The 22,798-nt window shown below is 36.4% G+C and overlaps 1 protein-coding gene across 1 annotated transcript in view; it reads left to right on the forward strand.

Annotated features, from left to right (window-relative positions):
• LOC119786422 (sodium-driven chloride bicarbonate exchanger-like) overlaps positions 1-22,798 on the forward strand; it is a 56,114-nt gene that overhangs the window by 17,833 nt on the left and 15,483 nt on the right. The window contains exons 8-13 of the mRNA XM_038289752.1: positions 11,276-11,357; positions 15,370-15,522; positions 15,622-15,760; positions 17,909-18,069; positions 18,720-18,905; positions 19,817-19,905. Coding sequence (XP_038145680.1) covers positions 11,276-11,357; positions 15,370-15,522; positions 15,622-15,760; positions 17,909-18,069; positions 18,720-18,905; positions 19,817-19,905 — 810 coding nt within the window. The remainder of the gene's footprint in view (positions 1-11,275; positions 11,358-15,369; positions 15,523-15,621; positions 15,761-17,908; positions 18,070-18,719; positions 18,906-19,816; positions 19,906-22,798) is intronic.

Raw genomic sequence — 22,798 nt, forward strand, 5'->3', positions numbered from 1 at the left:
GAAGTAAACTATTATGTTTGGAAACCTGACCTTAAAACTTTACTTGAATATTTACTGATTATAAGTACAACTGTTCTTCAGAAATAAAATTGGCTTGTCAATGTAGGAAAATAGTTTTGAAGTGTAGTAAACATCTGTCTTTCAATTTACTCTCAAGACCTGGCTGTTCCTTCGTTGCTCGTTAAACACTCAAACCAGGTCCTTTTGAACTAAGACTGTCTGTATCTTGTTCTGAACAATGTTCCTAAATGCATATTGCAGTAGTTTTTGGTAGTTTGTTTGCATTTGGTTAAAGCAGGATAACATAAATTTTGTGGAATATCCCTGAACTCAATCCTGTTGAAAACTTGGGTTTACAGGTGCTGGTCATAAAATTAGAATATCATGAAAAAGTAGATTGATTTCAGTAATTCCATTTAAAAAGTGAAACTTGTATATTATATTCATACATTACATACAAACTCATATATTTCAGATGTTTATTTTGTTTAATTTTGATGATTACAAATGACAACAAATGAAAATCTCAAATTCATCATATCAGAAAATTAGAATATTGTGAAAAGGTTCAAAATTGATGGCCCCTGGTGCCACACTCTAATCAGCTAATTAACTCAAACCACCTGCAAAAGCCTTTAAATGGTCTTTCAGTCTAGTTCTATAGGCTACACAATCATGGGGAAGACTGCTGACTTGACAGTTGTCCAAAAGACGACCATCGACACCTTGCACAAGGAGGGCAAGACACAAAAGGTCATCGCTAAAGAGGCTGGCTGTTCACAGAGCTCAGTGTCCAAGCACATTAATAGAGAGGCGAAGGGAAGGAAAAGATGTGGTCGAAAAAAGTGTACAAGCAAGAGAGATAACCGCACCCTGGAGAGGATTGTGAAACAAAACCCATTCAAAAATGTGGGGGAGATTCACAAAGAGTGGACTGCAGCTGGAGTGAGTGCTTCAAGAACCACCACACACAGACGTATGAAAGACATGGGTTTCTGCTGTCGCATTCCTTGTGTCAAGCCACTCTTGAACCACAGACAGCGTCAGAAGCGTCTTGCCTGGGCTAAAGAGAAACAGGACTGGACTGCTGGTGAGTGGTCCAAAGTCATGTTCTCTGATGAAAGTAAATTTTGCATTTCCTTTGGAAATCAAGGTCCCAGAGTCTGGAGGAAAAGAAGAGAGGCACTTCATCCACGTTGCTTGAAGTCCAGTGTAAAGTTTCCACAGTCAGTGATGGTTTGGGGTGCCATGTCATCTGCTGGTGTTGGTCCATTGTGTTTTCTGAGGTCCAGGGTCAACGCAGCCACATACCAGGAAGTTTTAGAGCACTTCATGCTTCCTGCAGCTGACCAACTTTTTGGAGATGCAGATTTCATTTTCCAACAGGACTTGGCACCTGCACACAGTGCCAAAGCTACCAGTACCTGGTTGAAGGACCATGGTATCCCTGTTCTTAATTGGCCAGCAAACTCTCCTGACCTTAACCCCATAGAAAATCTATGGGGTATTGTGAAGAAGAAGATGCAATACACCAGACCCAACAATTCAGAAGAGCTAAAAGCCACTATTAGAGCAACCTGGGCTATCATAACACCTGAGCAGTGCCACAGACTGATCGACTCCATGCCACGCCGCATTGCTGCAGTAATACAGGCCAAAGGAGGCCCAACTAAATACTGAGTGCTGTACATGCTCATACTTTTCATGTTCATACTTTTCAGTTGGCCAACATTTCTATAAATCCTTTGTTTTTATTGGTCTTCAGTAATATTCTAATTTTCTGATATGATGAATTTGAGATTTTCATTTGTTGTCATTTGTAATCATCAAAATTAAACAAAATAAACATCTGAAATATATGAGTTTGTATGTAATGTATGAATATAATATACAAGTTTCACTTTTTAAATGGAATTACTGAAATCAATCTACTTTTTCATGATATTCTAATTTTATGACCAGCACCTGTATACGGGGAACAGACCAACCAGCTCAGAAATCTTGGCAGAATTATGCTAGAAGCTATTTGAAGGCTACAAAGAATGAATAGTTTCTCTGCAAATTGCTAAAGACACATAATCAACACATTTAAGTCTGTGTGGACTATTCTGACTCCATGTTTATTAAAAACTTCGTGCTCTACCTATATTAATACTTGTCTTTGCTTCTCTCTATAATTTGTCATTTCCTGCTAATATATTTAGTTGTTTCATGGTCCGCACACCAGCTTAGTTTTATATATATATATATATATATATATATATATATATATATATATATATATATATATATATATATATATATATATATATATATATATATATATATATATATGTAACGATGTAACGGCTACGATTCAAAGAAAGACACCTTTTTCTGGAAACTCTCGGTTCGCCAGTGTTCAGAGCAGCACTGGATGTAACGGATGTAACGGCATAGCATGAAATATATATATATATATATATATATATATATATATATATATATATATATATATATATATATATATTTCATGCTATGCCGTTACATCTTTCTTGATACTTTATTCTATTTTAAAGAATTCATTTTTATTTCTTAATACTTTTATCATAGTAAGATGTTCATAGATAAGATAAAAAATGTTATCTACTTAATCAGCTTCAGTATATTTAAACTTGTGTACCCAATTCTTGTTTTGTAAATTACTAAAACTATTTCAGTTTCTATCAGGATAATATGAAAAACCAACAGCAAAAAATCTTTATCTGACAGAAGATAATTATCTGTGCTTTCATATTGTTTTGGAAAAATCACCTTGATTGTTGTTTTGAGCTATTTGTCTCTGGATGTGACTGATTATGGCACACTAATCTTTTGTGGAAAAAAAAATAAATAAAACTGAGGGTTGAATATTTTCCCTCTATGCGAAAATGTGAGCATGAATGTGATTATGTAGAAAAGGTCTGGTAGTTAAGTATGAGATACGGACAGTTTTAATCTGACCAGGAATGTTTATCCATTTCCTGTAGTCCAGATTAGGAGCATCAGGCTAGCCCATGTGGCGTAGCAGCTGCGAACAGCAGCTTTCTTCATTAAAATAATGCCTCGATGGTCAAATGGTGGTCAAGATGGCTCCGGAAAGAGCTTTTAGGATAAAGTACCTGCTGTGATAAGTGCTTTGACTTATTTCATATTACTTTTAAAATACTAAAAATAGACATATTCAGACACAACGACTGACTGAATCCAGATAGGTCACATGCTGATTAAAACGGATATTTTAGTGTTTTAGTGTAGTGGGATTTTTATGTGTAGATTTTTTTTCACATTTCATCAAGTCTTAGTTTTTATGTGTCTTACTTCCTATGAATAAATAATCAGAAAAAGACAGTCATGAAAAACTGCTGGTTGTTTTTTTAACACTATGGATTTGGTGCTGATAAAACAAACAAGATGTTAATTATTGATCCTTGGAGGTGCAAGATGGGCTCTGTCACCTTTGTTAACAAAGGTTGCTAGTTTCTGGCTTTTATTTTAGAAATAGATGCTAATATTTATTAATGTTTTTAAAACAAATGAAATTGTCTAGAGCTGTTTTAAATGAAATTTCTTTTTGTTGACATTCGTGTACACAAAATGAAAAAATAAATCTGTATACGTCTAATATGAGCTGAATGGCAGATATCTTTGTGTTAAAACCTAAATGTCAAGCTATACAGGTGCTGGTCATAAAATTAGAATATCATGAAAAAGTAGATTGATTTCAGTAATTCCATTTAAAAAGTGAAACTTGTATATTATATTCATACATTACATACAAACTCATATATTTCAGATGTTTATTTTGTTTAATTTTGATGATTACAAATGACAATAAATGAAAATCTCAAATTCATCATATCAGAAAATTAGAATATTACTGAAGACCAATAAAAACAAAGGATTTATAGAAATGTTGGCCAACTGAAAAGTATGAACATGAAAAGTATGAGCATGTACAGCACTCAGTATTTAGTTGGGCCTCCTTTGGCCTGTATTACTGCAGCAATGCGGCGTGGCATGGAGTCGATCAGTCTGTGGCACTGCTCAGGTGTTATGATAGCCCAGGTTGCTCTAATAGTGGCTTTTAGCTCTTCTGAATTGTTGGGTCTGGTGTATTGCATCTTCTTCTTCACAATACCCCATAGATTTTCTATGGGGTTAAGGTCAGGAGAGTTTGCTGGCCAATTAAGAACAGGGATACCATGGTCCTTCAACCAGGTACTGGTAGCTTTGGCACTGTGTGCAGGTGCCAAGTCCTGTTGGAAAATGAAATCTGCATCTCCAAAAAGTTGGTCAGCTGCAGGAAGCATGAAGTGCTCTAAAACTTCCTGGTATGTGGCTGCGTTGACCCTGGACCTCAGAAAACACAATGGACCAACACCAGCAGATGACATGGCACCCCAAACCATCACTGACTGTGGAAACTTTACACTGGACTTCAAGCAACGTGGATGAAGTGCCTCTCTTCTTTTCCTCCAGACTCTGGGACCTTGATTTCCAAAGGAAATGCAAAATTTACTTTCATCAGAGAACATGACTTTGGACCACTCACCAGCAGTCCAGTCCTGTTTCTCTTTAGCCCAGGCAAGACGCTTCTGACGCTGTCTGTGGTTCAAGAGTGGCTTGACACAAGGAATGCGACAGCAGAAACCCATGTCTTTCATACGTCTGTGTGTGGTGGTTCTTGAAGCACTCACTCCAGCTGCAGTCCACTCTTTGTGAATCTCCCCCACATTTTTGAATGGGTTTTGTTTCACAATCCTCTCCAGGGTACGGTTATCTCTCTTGCTTGTACACTTTTTTCGACCACATCTTTTCCTTCCCTTCGCCTCTCTATTAATGTGCTTGGACACTGAGCTCTGTGAACAGCCAGCCTCTTTAGCGATGACCTTTTGTGTCTTGCCCTCCTTGTGCAAGGTGTCGATGGTCGTCTTTTGGACAACTGTCAAGTCAGCAGTCTTCCCCATGATTGTGTAGCCTATAGAACTAGACTGAAAGACCATTTAAAGGCTTTTGCAGGTGGTTTGAGTTAATTAGCTGATTAGAGTGTGGCACCAGGGGCCATCAATTTTGAACCTTTTCACAATATTCTAATTTTCTGATATGATGAATTTGAGATTTTCATTTGTTGTCATTTGTAATCATCAAAATTAAACAAAATAAACATCTGAAATATATGAGTTTGTATGTAATGTATGAATATAATATACAAGTTTCACTTTTTAAATGGAATTACTGAAATCAATCTACTTTTTCATGATATTCTAATTTTATGACCAGCACCTGTATTTGTTCTGCTGATTAAAAGATTTACCTGTAAGTAGTTACTTGACTCTATCTCTTTATGAATTTTTCAAATCAGAGTGTCATGATTTTATCCAAAGATCTGACCCACATGCAGAGAGACCAGGGGAAGGTTTAACAGGTTTATTGTGAGCTGGTAGAGAAGGGTCCAGTGCTGCTCTGAACACTGGCGAACCGAGAGTTTCCAGAAAAAGGTGTCTTTCTTTGAATCCAGTCGTTGTGGGTTGTTCCAGTCATAGTCTTGCTCGTTGGAGGGCGCACAGGGTTTAACCAGGTTGAGGTGTGTCCTTGAGGAACAGACGAGCTGATAGCCACTTAGATTTCCTGCGGTACTTGAACGGTTTCTTGTGGAGATGACTCCCCTGCTCAGAGAGAAGCCTATACAATCCTTGGGGAAAAGTTTATCCAAACCACCAGATTGAATCCTCAGCTCAGTTTGACGCTCAGACATTCCTTCCAGGGGGAGAAGGTCCAAAACATCCAGTTTGCAGGATGACTTCCTGCCGAGAGACAAAGACAAAAAGAACAAGGTTAAGACTCAGGTGAGAAAACTCAGTTTAACTCAGCAAAACTCAGCTTGGCTAGAGTACCCAAAACTGGCAAACACTCTGGCATCGAGGTAGTGGCAGTCAGCAGCTTAGGAGTCCTCCGGTAATGAGGCAACAATCCGCAGGTGTGTGAGAAGGCCAACGAGAACCAGGCGCACCTGGTGGTGGAGGAAAATAAACAAAAAACACAACCCACAAAAACTGGATTCCTAACACAGAGGAAATGCTTATATTTCTCTGTCTTAGGATTATTTTTATTAATGATATGAGTCTGTTAAACCCAAATATTACCTGCTTGTTACATGAAGAATAATGTCTTTTCAAGCAGTTTATCTATTTAGGACAGTTCTTCTGTCATATGCAGTTTGAAGTTCATAATGTAAACAACATAGATTTGGAAATAAAATGGGGTCACAGACAGAGTGGATCTTTCTTAACAGCGAGTTCTCTGTGCTTTTATCTGGGACATTGTGTAATACTTTGATATGGCTGCAGCGAGGGATGTCTCCTCATTTACAAACGTGTATAATGTAATGATGTGATGATGTGACATACTGGAGTTGTTGAAAATGCTTCTTTAACTGTGATTTGGGATGGACTTCTGGGAGAAGCGAGCGCTGCCTTCTGCAACCCTAAGCAATGTCTCTGGTCTGAGAAAGATTACAATTAATGTCAAAATCTGTTGTCATGTTTCATTGTTAATTAATACAGAATTATTATGAAGTGATATTTAAAGAGTTTCTCAGGAAAGAATCGGGGAGAGGAAAGCTTAAAGGTGCAAACACAGAGTTTCTGAACTTGATGAATTAGTTGCCTCCTTCTCTTCCTCCTCCTCCTCCTCCTTCTCACTTATCACACTGGTTATGTCACCTTTGTACACACCGAGTTCCTCATGGCCATGCGTCTGTGAGGCTGCACAGTTCAACTTGGAGTGTTCATGCCAATTTGTGAATTTGAGTGATTAGTAGTTGGAAGGCTCCACAATGTGATAAACATTTTTATCTTGAACAAAAACCTAACAAAAACCCATCAGGACAAGATTTGTTTTGTTAATGAAAAGGTAAAATAATACATTTATATGATTTTACACACTGTTGAATGGATTTTAATGGTGTCTGCTGATTTTATCAAAAGCTTTTCATCATCTCTTCTTCGTATCCTTTCACAAGTGTTACATAATCACCCCAACAGCAAACTGTCATTTTTCTTTTCTGTGATCCAAATCTTTTCATTTGCATCAGTAGATATTATTTTGATATACAGTGCCTTGGGAAAGCATCCCTATCCCTTTACTTTTCCGCATTTTGTGCCTAAATTTTAATGTATTTTATTTGGATTTCATGCGATACACAAAGTAGTGCATAAATGTTAAGCGGAATTAAAAATATACATGGTTCGAAAAAAAGTTTACAAATAAAAAACTTCAACATTTTAACCCCATTAACTCTGATATTTCATATTTAGTGCAACCATTTGTCTACAGAGGTCAACATATCATAGCACCCAGATTGTAGGGTTGTAACCATCATCTGGATTCTTTATTGGTATGAATCAACTGCTAGTCTACTAAGATAAGGTTGTCTAATAAATTGCCTGCCTGACTTGAAGGGCATTAACCAGAGAAGCAGTAAAAAGCTTGTGATAAAACTAGAGAAGTTGCAAATATTCTTTTAGCCATTTGGCAGGACAAGACAAACATGAACAAGACCTTTTTAAAAAGAAAAATATCAGCAAAAAAATTATAAGAAGCCTTACATGCTTTTTTACCCCAGTAACTACATGGGTAAAAAAGTGAATATGGTGAAGAATGTGTTATCATCAGATGAGAGCCAAATGATTTCTGTATTGAAATCAAAACGCATTATGTGGTGAAAATGTACGACTCCAGATTCAGATTGATCTGATTTAAAAATTTCTCCAGGCAAACATGGTAGTGGTAGCATCATGCTGTGGGAGTGTTTTTCTTCTGTAGAGACAGAGAAGCTGGTTAAAGTTGATAGGGAAATGGATGGAGCTAAACACCCTGGGTTCACACTGGCAATGGTGCAGCCGTGGTGCTGAGGTGCTGCAAAAAAGTCACCAACACTTGATGGTAATCAGGCTGGCAGAAAAACAGTTTACATGGGTTTATACTCTTTCTGCAAGTCCATGGGTAAATCTGGTAATCTGTGCACATAAATATCCTTATTTTTGTCTTCCAATAAACCCTCGGTTTCCTTGCTTATTTTGTTTTGGCCAATTGATTTTATTATGACATTCAACAGGGTTATTTCCTTTGTGGCACCAGAGTTTTCCAGTTGGCTTGTGAAATTCAGGACTTTCCTTTTCTTTCCTCTTTGTTGAGCCGCACAGCATTGGTATCTCTGCTTCACTGCAAGGTGTATTTGGGTGTACATATTGATCTTATTGATTTGGGGTCCTTGCTTTCCCCACACCTCAGCTGCACCATAGTCACAGGAAACCCAGTGTAAAAGAGCCATTGAAGGAAACCTATTTCTGCAAAGACCTTTAGCCTGAGTTTGTGGCTCATATTCTTGCATTGGAGCAACCAGTGAATGATTAAGAACAGTCTAGTCAAATCCCACACCTAAATTCAACTGATAATCTGCAGTAACACCTAAAGGTTTATGTTAACGAATTCTCAATCTAACTAAGTTTGAGCTATTTTGCAAAGAAGAGAGGACAAAGGCAAAGCTGGTAGAAACATACACTAGCAGACTCTGACTCAAAGGGGAATTTAAAACCAAATAGATGTTTTTCTTAAGCTTTGTAGTTTGATGGAAATGTATGGTGTTGGAAAAGAGCAAATAAACAAAAACCAGTACTGCATTTTTCTTTTTTATCATATTATGCACTGCTTTTTGTTGGTGATTGGCAAAACTATATAGGATATTTTGATGTAAAATGAGAAAAATCAAAAAATATCAAAGCAATATCATCATCCTTTTTCAAGATTTCAAGATTAATTGATTTTCTCTTAGCTTAAAGTGCTTGTGACATATTTTTCTCCAAAGTCCAATATATGTTGTTGAAACAATTGTCTCAACTGTAAAATTAGCAATTATTGATGAATATGGTTGAAATCATTCTAAAAAAAGCCCCAAGACTTTTTTTTGTGCTCTCTAATGACATGGAAAGGGAACCTCAGAATGTAACTGACTACTTCTGCAGTGACAACACAGAGGTGAAGAATTAGATGTTTCCAGCGATACATTTCAGTCACTATCATAAAGGGACAAAAGAGAGTAAGAACAGGAACATCAATCGTATCAGATTATTGCGCACAAGTTTAGAGCACAGCTCTGTATGTCTTGGAGCATCTAGCAGATCCGTCGGCGCCACGTGGCAGTAAAAAAACCTACATCACAACCACAACAAGCCCCTGATCCATTACCGCAATGCAATTTCACAGAAAAGTTCACATTTTTCAACTTTGGCTGTTAACATTCTGCTCTGTGGTGCCTTCCCACTCTCACCGCATGGAATTTACTACTCTTGGTCACGCAACTTTCATAGGGACAGTATGTGAATCTACCACTCTTGTCGCAGCCAGTTCAGTGTGAAAGAACCATAAGGTTACTTTTGAAACAAGGACCTTTTCTTACCTGCTGAGCCTCGATCTGTCCAGTGTCAACCTTTTCTTAGACGAGCTTTTCACATTAGATATATCAACATCCATAGAAGTAGCATCTCCCTTTCAGGTCCTCTTGGTCTGTAAAATATCAGACCCTCTGACATAACGTCTACAGCAAATTCAGATGTTACTTGTTCAGTTTGCAGAAAAATCCTCAGTTCACACCAAGCTGTGTTAACTTTACTGATCCATTCCTGCAGCAGTTATCCTCTCCACTCCAAAACAGTAGCTATCTGGTGTCACAGTATTTCTGCAACCTTGCAGCAATGCACTGTTTTCCAATATTAAAGCTGTTTTTGTGCAACCTGCTATCTAGATCAGTCATTTATAACTGATATTCATACAATGAAGGATCCCTTTCAGCGTCTTTTCCAACCAACTTTGGACTGCCAACTGCAAGAAAAAAAAATATCTGCCATTTTTGGTGAGATATGTCTTTTAATACATCTTTTACCATTTATAGGACACTAAATGAAATACTTTTAAATTCAATTTCAACTAAAGGAGGATATCAGATTACAGAACAAGTCCTTATTAATTTTGTGACATTTAAAGTAGTAAAGTATTTTCAATGCAAAAATCAAGGTCAGTGTAATTACCAAAAACACACACTTGTCCTGATTAGTGTTGCACTGATACCAGTATCGGGCAGGGTCCCGATACTGGACTAAATGTGGATGGTGGTACCGACAAATAGCGCACGAATACCATTTTGGTATGGTATCGGTATGGGCGGATACTGCAGAGCCAGGTATCGGGTATCAGTATTGGGGCCAAAAAATGGCATCGGCGCAACACTAGTCCTGATGTGGTAAATAATAAAATCCAAAAAGTGCTGTTATACAAAATGTGACTTACAGGAAGAAAGATATAAACAAATGTTCTTACAACATAGCCCTCAGAACATTAATACTGATACAGGGACTTACATTTTTCTTTTTAACTTAGCTTAGTAACTTTTTCAATAAGCTTTTAACCTTGTAACCTTTTTATTAGATTATTACTTCTTTAACATCACTTGTAAACTTTATTTTACCTAATTTACAGTAGGTAACATAACAAACAGTGTAGGAAAGAATACCGGTGGTATTCTATGAAGTGGTTACAATCGTCTTTTAGACAGAGGTGTACCTTGCAGACCCTGCAGACAACATGTGATGTCATGATTTTTCTTTTTTCTGCTGCAAAGTGGTATTTATACCCTAGTTATCAGCAAACAGCTCTCATTTGCAGATGGTGTCTCACAAGACACTTTCAGTATAAGTTTGAGTTGTTATAAAAATCATTATATCAAACAGCCAATTTGTAATCCTAATTTATACAATAAATAGCAATAATTGTAATAACACTAAATGTTTGATTCTTTTGAAGTATTTATGCTCATAATATCTAAAAGATGAGATGAGATTAAATGACAGAGCGGTTCAAAGTGCTATGAGTCAAGCTTCATGAACAGAAGTAAAATAGAAGTTGCAGTTAGTGGGTCTTATATGGCTCCCATCTTAACAAACATTCTGTTTGGACCATTTCTTCTCAACATAAAGACATGCAATTAGTTTCCAAGGTAACTGTGTTATCCAAAGGGGGGTAATGTGTGTTCATAATGCCCTCAGCTGTAAGGGAACACCATGTCAACAGAGATTTTATGTGACGCTGTTTTCCAGGCAACATTGCAGGATTTCCATATCCTTGTTTGTTTCTCCATCTCTACTGCTGTACAAATTTGTGCTGATCTTTTTTTCCTTTCTTTGGTGCATGTGTCCCACAGAGGAATGATGATGAGGCAGTGGTGGACCAAGGGGGAGCGCGGTCTCAGCTAAGAGCCGACTTTGAGCAGGAAGATTTTGAAGGTACCAACAAGCACAAAGCAGCAGGCTGCTGCTGCTAAATCCACCCACTCTGTCCTAACAACTGCTGCTTTCCCTCTTGACAGCTTTTTCTTTTTTTTTTTTGCTGTTAAGATAGGAGTAGAGTAGGAGGCAGAAACTGTGGGTGAGCTCAGTTTGCATCAGTAATTTTATCGTCACTCAAAGAAAAACAAAGAGGTCCTAAACAGTTACAAATGGTGGGGCTGAGTAAATTAGGATGACTAAAGGCACAGCTAAATGTTCTCTCTCTGCAGAATAGGATAACATTGCCTCTGAAGCTTCATCTCAGCCCTTTTCAGATTATTGTAAATAGTTAAACAACCTGCCCAACTTTTAACCATAAAACCTTTTGACCATTTTTACATGAAGCTGAAAAAAAACACCCTACTGCTTTTGCTCCTTCGCTCACAGCAACAATTTGGATAGCATATCTATTTTCATTTGAAATGTGCACGACTTATAAAGCATTATGTCATGTCCTACTTAGATCACCGAAGAGCACTACAACATTATTTATCTTCATCATAGTATTTTGTAGTAGGCAGGATATGTTGGACAGAAAGTCAATTTCCTTAAGGTTTTTATGTTAAAATTATATATATTTGTTTGGCGTGGGTTGGATGTGTATTTACGGCTGAATGACTGGTTCAGAGCAGTTCCAAAATATGTTGTGCTTGTACACTGTAAAGCCAACTGGTGAAACTCAAATATTTCAAATCAGATATGCTGAGTCAGTGTATCATGTTGTTGTTTTTTAGTACATTTAATACAAATCTTTTGTCTAATCAAAACTATTTGTGTCATAATTAAGTGTAAGTTAAATAACTTACACACCAAACTAACTATAAAAAATAAGCATTATTAATCTTATTGCATAGAAATTGATTAATGTTAAACAGTACAATCAGCTGAGACAAACATGCTTGAATTTAATTGAAGTTATTTTAATTTTGCAAAGTTCTTTAATGTTTCAACATTATACCTCAGTAAGAAACTCAATAGCAAGCTTTTACAAATGATACATTCAGAAGACTATTTTGAACTAAACACTTACCACAAACCACAAACTTAAAATCTGCAAATGATTAAATATATCAAAACAAAAACTTTAAATGTTCGTTGCTAAAAAAGAATTGAACCATTTCCATTAAACTGTAATCAAAATATAGACATAGATCTTAAGTATTGTAATTTCAGAAAACTTCATTTTAGGTTTATCATTTTTTTATCAGGATAGTGTGCCCTGCTGCTAAGTGGACATGGTTCAAAAACCGAAGAATAATTTTGAAATAAATCATTTGGCCCACTGACTTCTCAGATCTTAGTCAAACTAGAATTTTTGGAAGATGATGAACAAAAAGTGTGATCAAGAAAGGGTCCACCTTGCAACAAGCTACTGATAACATCTTAGTATTCGACAACAGCAACCTGTCTGAGGTCCCTTTAACCAACTACCCCTGGGTTATTGTTGTAGTACAGAGTGACTAAAAAATAATTAGGGTAATGGTCATAATGTTACGTACATCAATAACCTATCAATCATTGACATTTTATATCACAATCCACGACATAACAGAGATGTGTTTCTGTCCTTTTTTCCCCATGTGATAGAAGCCGCTAAGTCCAATCTACTCTAAAAAACCTTTAAACCATGCACAATTAACTTATGCATGTAAACCATTGCCGGTCACAGCAAGTAATTAGAAAGCAATGTTGACTGAAAGAAATTAAGTGTTTAAAGTGCAATAAAAAAAATCCATGGAATAAAAAGCTAAAGGTGACAGCCAACTGTTAAATGTTGGTATGAACTCATTGATAAGAGCAAGCAAGACTTGCTGTTATGATGTAACCTTGATGTTGACATGATTATAGTTCTGACATTTAAGCAAGTAGAAATCTTAATTTGTCACTATACTTTTTAACTTGGAGATCTGTGAAGGAACCTTTTCAATGATAACTAGCTGTACAGTCTCTGAAGCAGTATGCATGCTGTAACAGATAACTGGTCATTTAAACGTAACTTTTAACTGTATTATATTGAGTACTTTAGGTCAACGAGTCATTAAAAAATGTAGGAATTGATTAAAAATAATGTAATCTTTTTTTTTTTTTTTTTTTTTAAAGTAAGTTTTGATACAGGGATTTTAAGCTTTCATTATCTCTCAAATGATAAAAGGTTATTGATTATAATCAAGTTGTATGCAGATAAAAGTAGAACCAAGAGGTACAGGTGGTAATTGATCATATATACTTGTAACTTTGTTTTAATATCTTGTCAAAAACATTGATAGTTTATTTTTTACTCGTTTCTCTGTGTATGGATTTTTCTTTTTGCTTTTACTTCAAACTTAAATATGAAGATGAATCACCAAAATTTGTATTCAAATGATAATTTCTTCGAATTAAGTGGAAACCGTTAAGAACAGCCTCCACTGTTCAGACATGTGAAAAGCAAATATCAACTGTTTTCTGAAAGCACAAATTAACTGCATCCTATTATCTCCTTTTTTTGAACATAACATTTATTTTTCCAGGTTTTTAACAGGTGTAGCATGTTTCTGAAGCACCCAAAATATGTCATTCAAGAGCAGGTCATTTAGGGAGGTCAATTGATGAAAAGCAAAACGAGTCAGGTTTGAAAGCAAAATACTACATGAAGAGACTTTTGATCACAGTCTGGTCTTTGATTCAATAGCAAATTGGTTTATAGAGTTAATCAACAGAAATAACAAATTTGAGCACTGAAATAGAAAAATAACTGGAAAAACATGATAGATTCAACAAAAACAAGTTAAGGTAACTGGATAAAGAGGAGGTACACGAGACACGGGTAATACTGGCCAAATAACTACTACTCATTTATTGATTTAAATAAAGCCTAGATATAGGCACAGAGTTACGCCACACTGAAATTGCTCCCAGTGGAGTAGGTTACCTGGTAAAAAGCTCAGCATAGCTGCATAATATGGCCTGCTTCTACATCCAGTGGAACTGAGGGGATTCAGATGCCATTACAAAAATGAACACATGGCACATGATGATTGGTTAGTTTGGACTAAAACCTATTTGGAACTCAAAAAAAAAAAAAAAACTGAACTACTGAAAAAGAACAGAGGCTGCTTAAATAGGGGTGGAATAACCTAAACTTCCCAAATATAATAGAAAAGCAATAAATAAATAAAAAGTCCATACAAAACTAAAACATGAAAAAAATAACTCTTTAACTTAGCACAATTAATTTAATATCAAGGTGATAAAAAAAACTAAAGTAAACTTAAACAAATTCCCCCCCTCAGTTCTTGGGAAAGTGGTTTGTTCCTGGCTGCTTCCACCTTTAGCTGATCTGCATTTTCAGAACTATGAAACTACACAAACTTTGTGGTGGAGGTAGAAGGATCCACCACAGTGTATAGCTCCTAATGGCTGACAGGAACATCAGGAAGTCACTCTGCTAACTGAACTGGCAATGGGAAGCTACTGGTTCTGCCCCCATTTGCCAGCTCTAGTCAGAACTAGTCAGCTGTTGTACTAGTTATAATGGTGACCGATGAGATACTATTAATTTGGCTAAGTGATGCATTACTTTGCACCATTCAGAAGGAGCCAGAGAAAGAAAAATAAGAAAATAAATTAGATATTTGGAGGGTTTTTAGATATTATTCAACTCTAGAACCTGTATGCATAATTTAAAAAGCCACTTATTTATTTATAACTTTTTTTTAATAGCACAGAAACACAAAACTCCTTTGGATATTTCAAAAAGGTTTCAAAACAAACCCATCAGCAACAAATCAGGCAATAAGGAAATAAAAACATAGAACCCTGAAAAATGAATTGGCTGAAACATAGCAAAAATTAGCCTGGTGTAATTCCTTTTCCATCCTATGTAACAGAGGCTATTACAATTAATAACAGGCAGCAAAGCTGAAAAAACTGCACTCTCAAAGCGAGGTTATTTATTCCTGCCTTTAATCCTTGGGGATTTTTTTTCCAGGACACAGGACTCTCTACATTGGGGTTCACGTCCCTTTAGGTAGTATCAGGAACCGTAGTCATCACAGGCACCGTCACCATGGAAAGAAACACTGGAGGAGGAGCAGAGAGCGAACCTTTCCCTTGGTGGAGGGAAGAGAGTCACCACTTTATGGTATAGGCCATAGATATACTTGGTCTTTATTTAATTATATTTAATAAAATCATTATGTATCTGCTGGGATGTCTTGCAATTTATTGCAAATACTTGCAGACACTCCTTCCCAGAGGGTGCAGTTCCTGCTGGGAGCAGAAGACGATGATGAGGAACACATTCCCCATGACCTCTTCACAGAAATGGATGAAATCTGTATAAGGGATGGAGAGGACTCTGAGTGGAGGGAAAGTGCCAGGTGATGTGAATGATCATGTGACTGCTTCCATACACATCCATATAGAGACCCCAATGAAGGCATTCACACCCTTTGATTTTTTTCACATTTTGTTGCAGTAAGACTTTAAAAATAAAAAAAGAAGGTTATATTTGCGAAGTGGAAGAAATTATGTTTGACAATTGAACTCATTTGTTGACAATTGAACTCAAGCATTTGTTTTCTGGCCCTGTATTTCCAACACTTCTAAATAGAATAGAGTAAAATCATTACCTTTGCAGGAGTCAATTAGTTTTTGTAAATTAAGTTTTTATTTTTGTGGATAATTTGTTTTGTTTATTTTACTCTATTGTTTGATATTTGTTTTGAGATTATGTTTTTTGGTTATTTAGTTATGTTTCTGTGTTTCTGGTTAGTTATGAGCAATTTGGTTGAATTAAGTTTATAAATAGGCTGTCAATAGTAGGACCAGCATGTATATGGGTGGGTGTATGTGTCATGAAGGGTTTTAAGGTTCTAACCCACATGCAGAGACACACTCAGATAACCAAGGCTAAAAGTTAACTGGTTTATTTGTAGGTTAACAAAAACAGAGTGAGAGGTTATACAGCACGGTTAACTCAGTTGAGCCTCAGTGGACTGGTGAACCGGAAACTCTGAGGGGAAATCACAATGATCAGTTCAAGGCCCATAGGAAATTTGACTGAGATTTGTAATATGTGGAAATGGGACTCACGTTTGGGGGGTTCTTGGTTTTCCTTAGGATCCAGTTTATGGGGTTTTATCCAGTGATGAATGAACTCGTTGGAGGGCGGACAGGCAGACTAGCATTGGGTCCAGAGGAGCAATGGAGCGGACTGTCACCAGTTTTCCTGAAGCAGACTTGAACGGATCTGGTGGAGGTTTCCCCTTGCTCAATGTGAATCAAATAATTCCTTCCAGGGGGGGTAGAAGGTCCAGGCTTATCCAGTGGATCACGAAGGCATCCAACCGGAGAACAAAGACAAAGGCAAGCTTAGACTCAGAGAGACAAGGCAATAATTAGACTCAGCTAATTTCAGTTTGGCTAGAGTACCCAATACTGGCAAACACTCTGGCGTCGAGTTAGTGACAGCCCGCTGCTGAAATACTCCTCTGGTGATGACCCAATGAGCCGCAGGTGTGCGAGGAGCCCAAACGATGAGAGGGCACCATCTAGTGGTGGAAAGGGAGAACAAAAGAAAACACAAAAAAAAACCACACATACTGGAATCCTAACAGTTTATATATTTTTTTTTTTACCAGCAAAAGAGAGGCGTGGAGGAAATGTTTTGTTCTTTTGTATTTGCTTGCTTAAGGAAAAATAAACCCCAATACTAAAGGACTTTACCTAAAGAAATTATTTATTTTTGCCTGTGTACATTACTTGTCCAAGGTGCATCTGTGGCTCTTGTGGAATGTTTCGTGTTGTCAAAGCTGGGCCACCACAACCTTAATACATCATCAATTTGCTCTGAAGTGGAAAACAGTTATAGAAATACCAAAATCTCAAGCTGCTTTAAATTGGGTGAAATGAACTCGTACAAAGTGTTGAAATAGGGGAACAAACACATATCTACAATGAAAAACAAAATTAACAAAAAAAAAATCTCTTTTTCCTTCCAACAATGATGAATTTAACAATTAATGAAGACTTGATGTCTTTGAGTACAACTTATCCAAAGATAGATTGAAGTTTTTGGTTGTAACGTCTCAAAATATGAAAATCCTCAAAAGGTGTGAGCACTTTTTTTAGCTTGATATCAAGAAAACAGTGTCAAATGAGTCTTAGCAGAGCAGTGGAGGAAGAGATCTGTGAGGAATGTAGATTGCATATTCTAATGTTTGCATTTAAACAGCTTGTTCTTGTATTTCCACATAATTTTCTTATATTTAATCCGTGACCTTTATAAAATTACGGTGTAAAGTGTACTGTTGGTAAATAACACATATTTTATTTACATTGATACCCTGGTAAAAAGCAATAAGGCATGAGAGTAAATGAGTAAAGCTGAGAGGGAAAAGGAGAAATGAGAGCTACATGTGAGGGCCTCTAGAATAAACGAGTGCTGCTTTTGCAGCTAGAACAGATGGTCAGCCAGTTTGCCGTCTGCTGGCAGTACTTGATGGCAGCTCAAACTCCTCTTACAGGTGGCTGAAGTTTGAGGAGGATGTGGAGGATGGGGGGGAGCGATGGAGCAAACCCTACGTAGCTACGCTGTCTCTCCACAGTCTGTTTGAACTGCGCAGCTGCATCATTAATGGCACTGTACTGTTCGACATGAGGGCAAATTGCGTTGAAGAGATTGCAGGTAACTGCTGTAATGTGATTTTTATCATTTGGAACCTCTGTTACTGAAAGAAAGTATTATAGTGTATTATAATGATAGAGGATTTTTCCTTGAACTTTGAGGCTCTCATAGATGCAGTGGTTATATCTATTTTTTTAAAATTAAGTTAACCATAGTATGCTGGCTTATAGCCTGGAAAATGTGATACTTTAGTAGACCACCCCAGATCCTATTTTACAGATCTGTACTTCTTTTTATCGTATGGCAATTGTTGATCTGAGCATTATATTGTCCTTTTTATGTAATATTTATTTGCTCCTGAGCAATCATATTGTAGATTTCTGCAGCATCTTCTACCACATGCAGGGTCTGTGTCACCATGGTCACTTTTATTTTTATTCAGATCCACAAAAGGAAATCCCTATATCAGTGTTTTTTCTTGTGTTAACAGTTCTTTTTCTCTTTGTATTATGCTTAAATGTACATGGCAATATTTGTTTTACTTTTTGATTTTATGTTCTCCACCTCTCTTTCTTTATTGTTGTTGTAAATCACTGAGAAATGAATTGTGTGTGAATTATGCACCCCAAAAATGTTGGTTTTCCTCTTGACCAAATATCTCAGACGTGTCTCTAGCTCTCTTGCAGAACTAATATTCTTTTCCTCCCCAGAAATGGTCTTAGATCACCAAGAGTTATATTCACCACTAGGAGATGAAATTAGAAAAAAGGTGCACGAAACTCTCCTGAAGCAGCACCATCACCAGAACCAAAAGAAGCTGGCTAACCGCCTGCCGATTGTGCGCTCCATCGCTGACATTGGCCGACGAGCGTCAGAGCTCCATCTGGACAAGAATGGTGAGAGAAGTGGTTTTTACAGACCGTAACGAACGTAACTCATGGAATATCTTAAAGATAACAACCAGTGGTATTTTCAAATAAGAAATGTAATATGAAAAGATAAATTTACACTGTAGGATTCTACATGACAAAATAAGAAAAAAGCTAGTTCTGCTTCTGTGTGTAATTGGATCGATGACATTCAAAGCCTAAATCCAAGAATTTAAGTATTCAGCTGCTTTTTTATTTGAAATATATATCGATTATTATTTGGTCCGGATTTAATTCAGATCGCTCAAAATAATTCAGGGGCAAATAATTTAAGTTTAATTCAATTATGAAAGGGCTAGATGTTGTATTCAAGTTTTGAATTAGTAATCCTTCATTCTCCAGAAGCATGTGGTACAGGAGATAGATAGATAGATAGATAGATAGATAGATAGATAGATAGATAGATAGATAGATAGATAGATAGATAGATAGATAGATAGATAGATAGATAGATAGATAGATAGATAGATAGATAGATAGATAGATAGATAGATAGATAGATAGATAGATAGATAGATAGATAGATAGATAGATAGATAGATAGATAGATAGATAGATAGATAGATAGATAGATAGATAGATAGATAGATAGATAGATAGATAGATAGATAGATAGATAGATAGATAGATAGATAGATAGATAGATAGATAGATAGATAGATAGATAGATAGATAGATAGATAGATAGATAGATAGATAGATAGATTTCTCTTGGCAATTTAAATGAACATGAGTTTTACCAAGCTTCATTTGGGAAAAGTTAATATTTAATATTATTATTGCCTAGTTGTAAATACGTCAATGGTATTATTGATATGATACTTAGAGCTTAAAAATGAAGTGAATTGATAAAAAATGTTGTTTTGTGGTTTGGCCAGGTCAGTTAACGGCGTCTCAGTCCCAGTTAGCGGGTCCTGATGGCAAAGGTGACATCAGCAGAGACAGCAGTGCTGTGGACTTTAGCAAGGTATGTGTAGTGAGACTACATGTTTATTTATTTTTTTTAACCTGTGTTTAAAGTATTGAATATATTACACCCTGTTTATTTGTGCAAAAAACAGTATTTCAGATGTCTTGAACTTTGTCTTTGTTTTCTATGGGCATTTTAGTCTGACATCAATCTTCGCTCTTAACATCTTCTTTTGTCAGTCAACTTAGAAAGTGTTTCTTGGATTGTAGATACATACACTTCTCTGTTATTGGTAGCGAAAAAAAAAACAATTTGATTGTGAAGTTAAAATCTGAATAACGTCTGTTTTTAATTGAATGAATTTTAAGTTCAAATTCTGTGGCTGTGCCCACCTTTGTTCATGCAACAGCCAATTAATCTTTCTGATGGTGGCAGTCAGTGGTGAAAACTTTTTAATTTGACATGCAATACTCCATACTAAATGCTCTCCACTTTAACTGCCTTGCTATTTAGCATTCTGGTACTAATTTCAACAATTAAAAGTGCTTTCTTTTTCTTTTTCCTCAAAAATTATTATTTGAATGTCAAAGAAACACAATTTTCAGAAAAAGATTATTTTATCAGGTTTAAAATAGAAGGTAGGAAATGACAAATAATCACTCAGAAGGCCAATACACCAATGAAAAGAAATTTCCCTATTCCCCACAACCCAATGTTAGCAAGTAGAAACTTGTTTTGACCAACAAAACCAGCGCATTTTCGGACCATTCTCTCTTGAGTGTAATGACCAAATTAAATAAATATATATATATATATATATATATATATATATATATATATATATATATATATATATATATATATATATATATATATATATATATATATATATATATATATATATATATATATATATATATATATATATATATATATATATATAAAAAGGGGGAAATCATCTCAGCTTTTCCTATTAAACAATACCCACCCAAATCCAGACTGATGGCACATCTGTTCTAGTACATGCTGCAAGAAAAAGTTCATCCCGGGCATTGTGTTAGAAACCCTAAGACAGGCTGTGAAATCAAAATGTCAATTTTCTTACGACTGTGAGAGTGAGAAAAGAAATTATCGCTCCTTATGGAGTATGTAAAAAGTTTAAATCTTACTGGTCATTAGTAGATATATTTAAGACAGAGAGGTGTGAGCATTATTAGGCAGCTTGTCCGTGCAATAAAGTGAGCCCTGCTGGCCTGTAGTGGTAAAATGGCTGAGTCAAAAAACAGAGCTCTCGATTTACTGGTCTGTCTATGTTTCTCACTTATGGTCATGAAACATGGACCTTGAAGGAAGCTCCTGGATAAAAGTAGCTGAAATTAGCTTCCTTAGTAGGATAGCTGGATTCATCCTTCAAGGTTTTAGGGTCAGTGTCCTGCACCTTTTAGATGTGACTGCTTCTCAACACACCTGAGTAAAATAATCAAGTCATTAGGGTCACTCTGGAAAACTTGACTGCAGCGGATCAGGTAATTCAACAATTTAATTCAGGTGCAGAAGCAGAGACCAATAAAAATGTGCAGGACACAGGACCTCAAGGGCCGGATTTCAGGAAGCCTGAAGTAGAGTAATTTCTTCTCTGCAATGAAATTAGTCAATTTAATTGGTTCAGGCGTCTCATTAGGATGCATCCTGGGTTCTTTTAGAGGGGAGTAGTGGAGACCACTGGAAGGAGACCTCAAACACAAGCCAGGAGTAGCTAGAAGGATTGTATAGTCTATCTGATCTAGAAATGCCCTGGGATACCCCAGACTGAGCAGGAGGATGTTGCTTGGGACGGGGAATCCCAATCCATGGACCCGATCTTGGATGGACAAACGGATGGATGGAATAAAACATCAGGAGCAGACCTATATAACACATCAGAACAGACTGTTATGCAACTGTCCATTTTGGAAAATGCATTAGGAGGTTATCTTTTAGAGGAAGACCATTGAGTGAGGGATTAGGATTATAACTATGTTAGGTAATAAAAAGTGTGTCAACACTGAGTACCAAAACACAAAGAAAGAAACAAAGACAAATATTCTGAAAATATAAATTCAACATTTTGTGCCAGTGAGTGTTTATTTCGTTCCATACTTGCAGAAACTTCCATAATAAGTGTTTTGGTTTTATGTTTAATGCCAACTGTAGTCCACAAACATTTGTGATAAACTGTGCTAATCTTTAGAAGAGATTATAGATTATTAATGGAATCTCTCTATAAAATAATAGGAAAACAAATCCCTTTTTGAAATTAAAGATAATAGAGATCAAAACAAAGTTACCATTGCGCTGTAAAAATGATCTGAGCAGGACGAACCTGAACCTGAACTTGAGCAGGTAAATAAGATTATTTGCCAGTGGAATTAGAATTCTTTGCCCTAACAAAACAAGATATATTGAAATAAGAAAATGAAATATTTTTTTCTTATCTTCAATGTAAATTGTCCTATTCATTTGGCAAAGTGTCACACTTAGCTCAAGAAAAAAATGCACTTTTAAGAAGATTAAGATTTTAAGAAAAATTTACTTAGATTACATTTTTTTTGCAGTGTGGAATTTATCTTTAGCCTTTTTTCTTTAGAGGCATCATCTCAATGAAGGAACATATAGTGCTATGTTCAGACCGCACACAGCAGGTGCAGCAGAAGCAGCTAGTTTACATCCAAATTAAATGGTTGATGCATATAAAGGCACAGCAAAAGTTCCATCAGTGCGTTTTGAGTAGCAGGAGCAGCGCATCTGGGCAGCTAAAGCAGCGCGTCATGAATTTCTCAGCATCTGATGCGTGCAATGAGCTTCAGAAGCAACTCCAGCTGGTGCTTTGGTTGGTGCTCAACGCACCAACCAATCATAGAGAAGCTCTGCCACATGACGTTGCTGTGTTTTCAGACAGGAGGGAAAAGAC

Source organism: Cyprinodon tularosa, unplaced genomic scaffold, assembly GCF_016077235.1.
Source record: "Cyprinodon tularosa strain WSP-4 unplaced genomic scaffold, ASM1607723v1 ctg271, whole genome shotgun sequence".
In the NCBI taxonomy this organism is placed as follows: domain Eukaryota; kingdom Metazoa; phylum Chordata; class Actinopteri; order Cyprinodontiformes; family Cyprinodontidae; genus Cyprinodon; species Cyprinodon tularosa.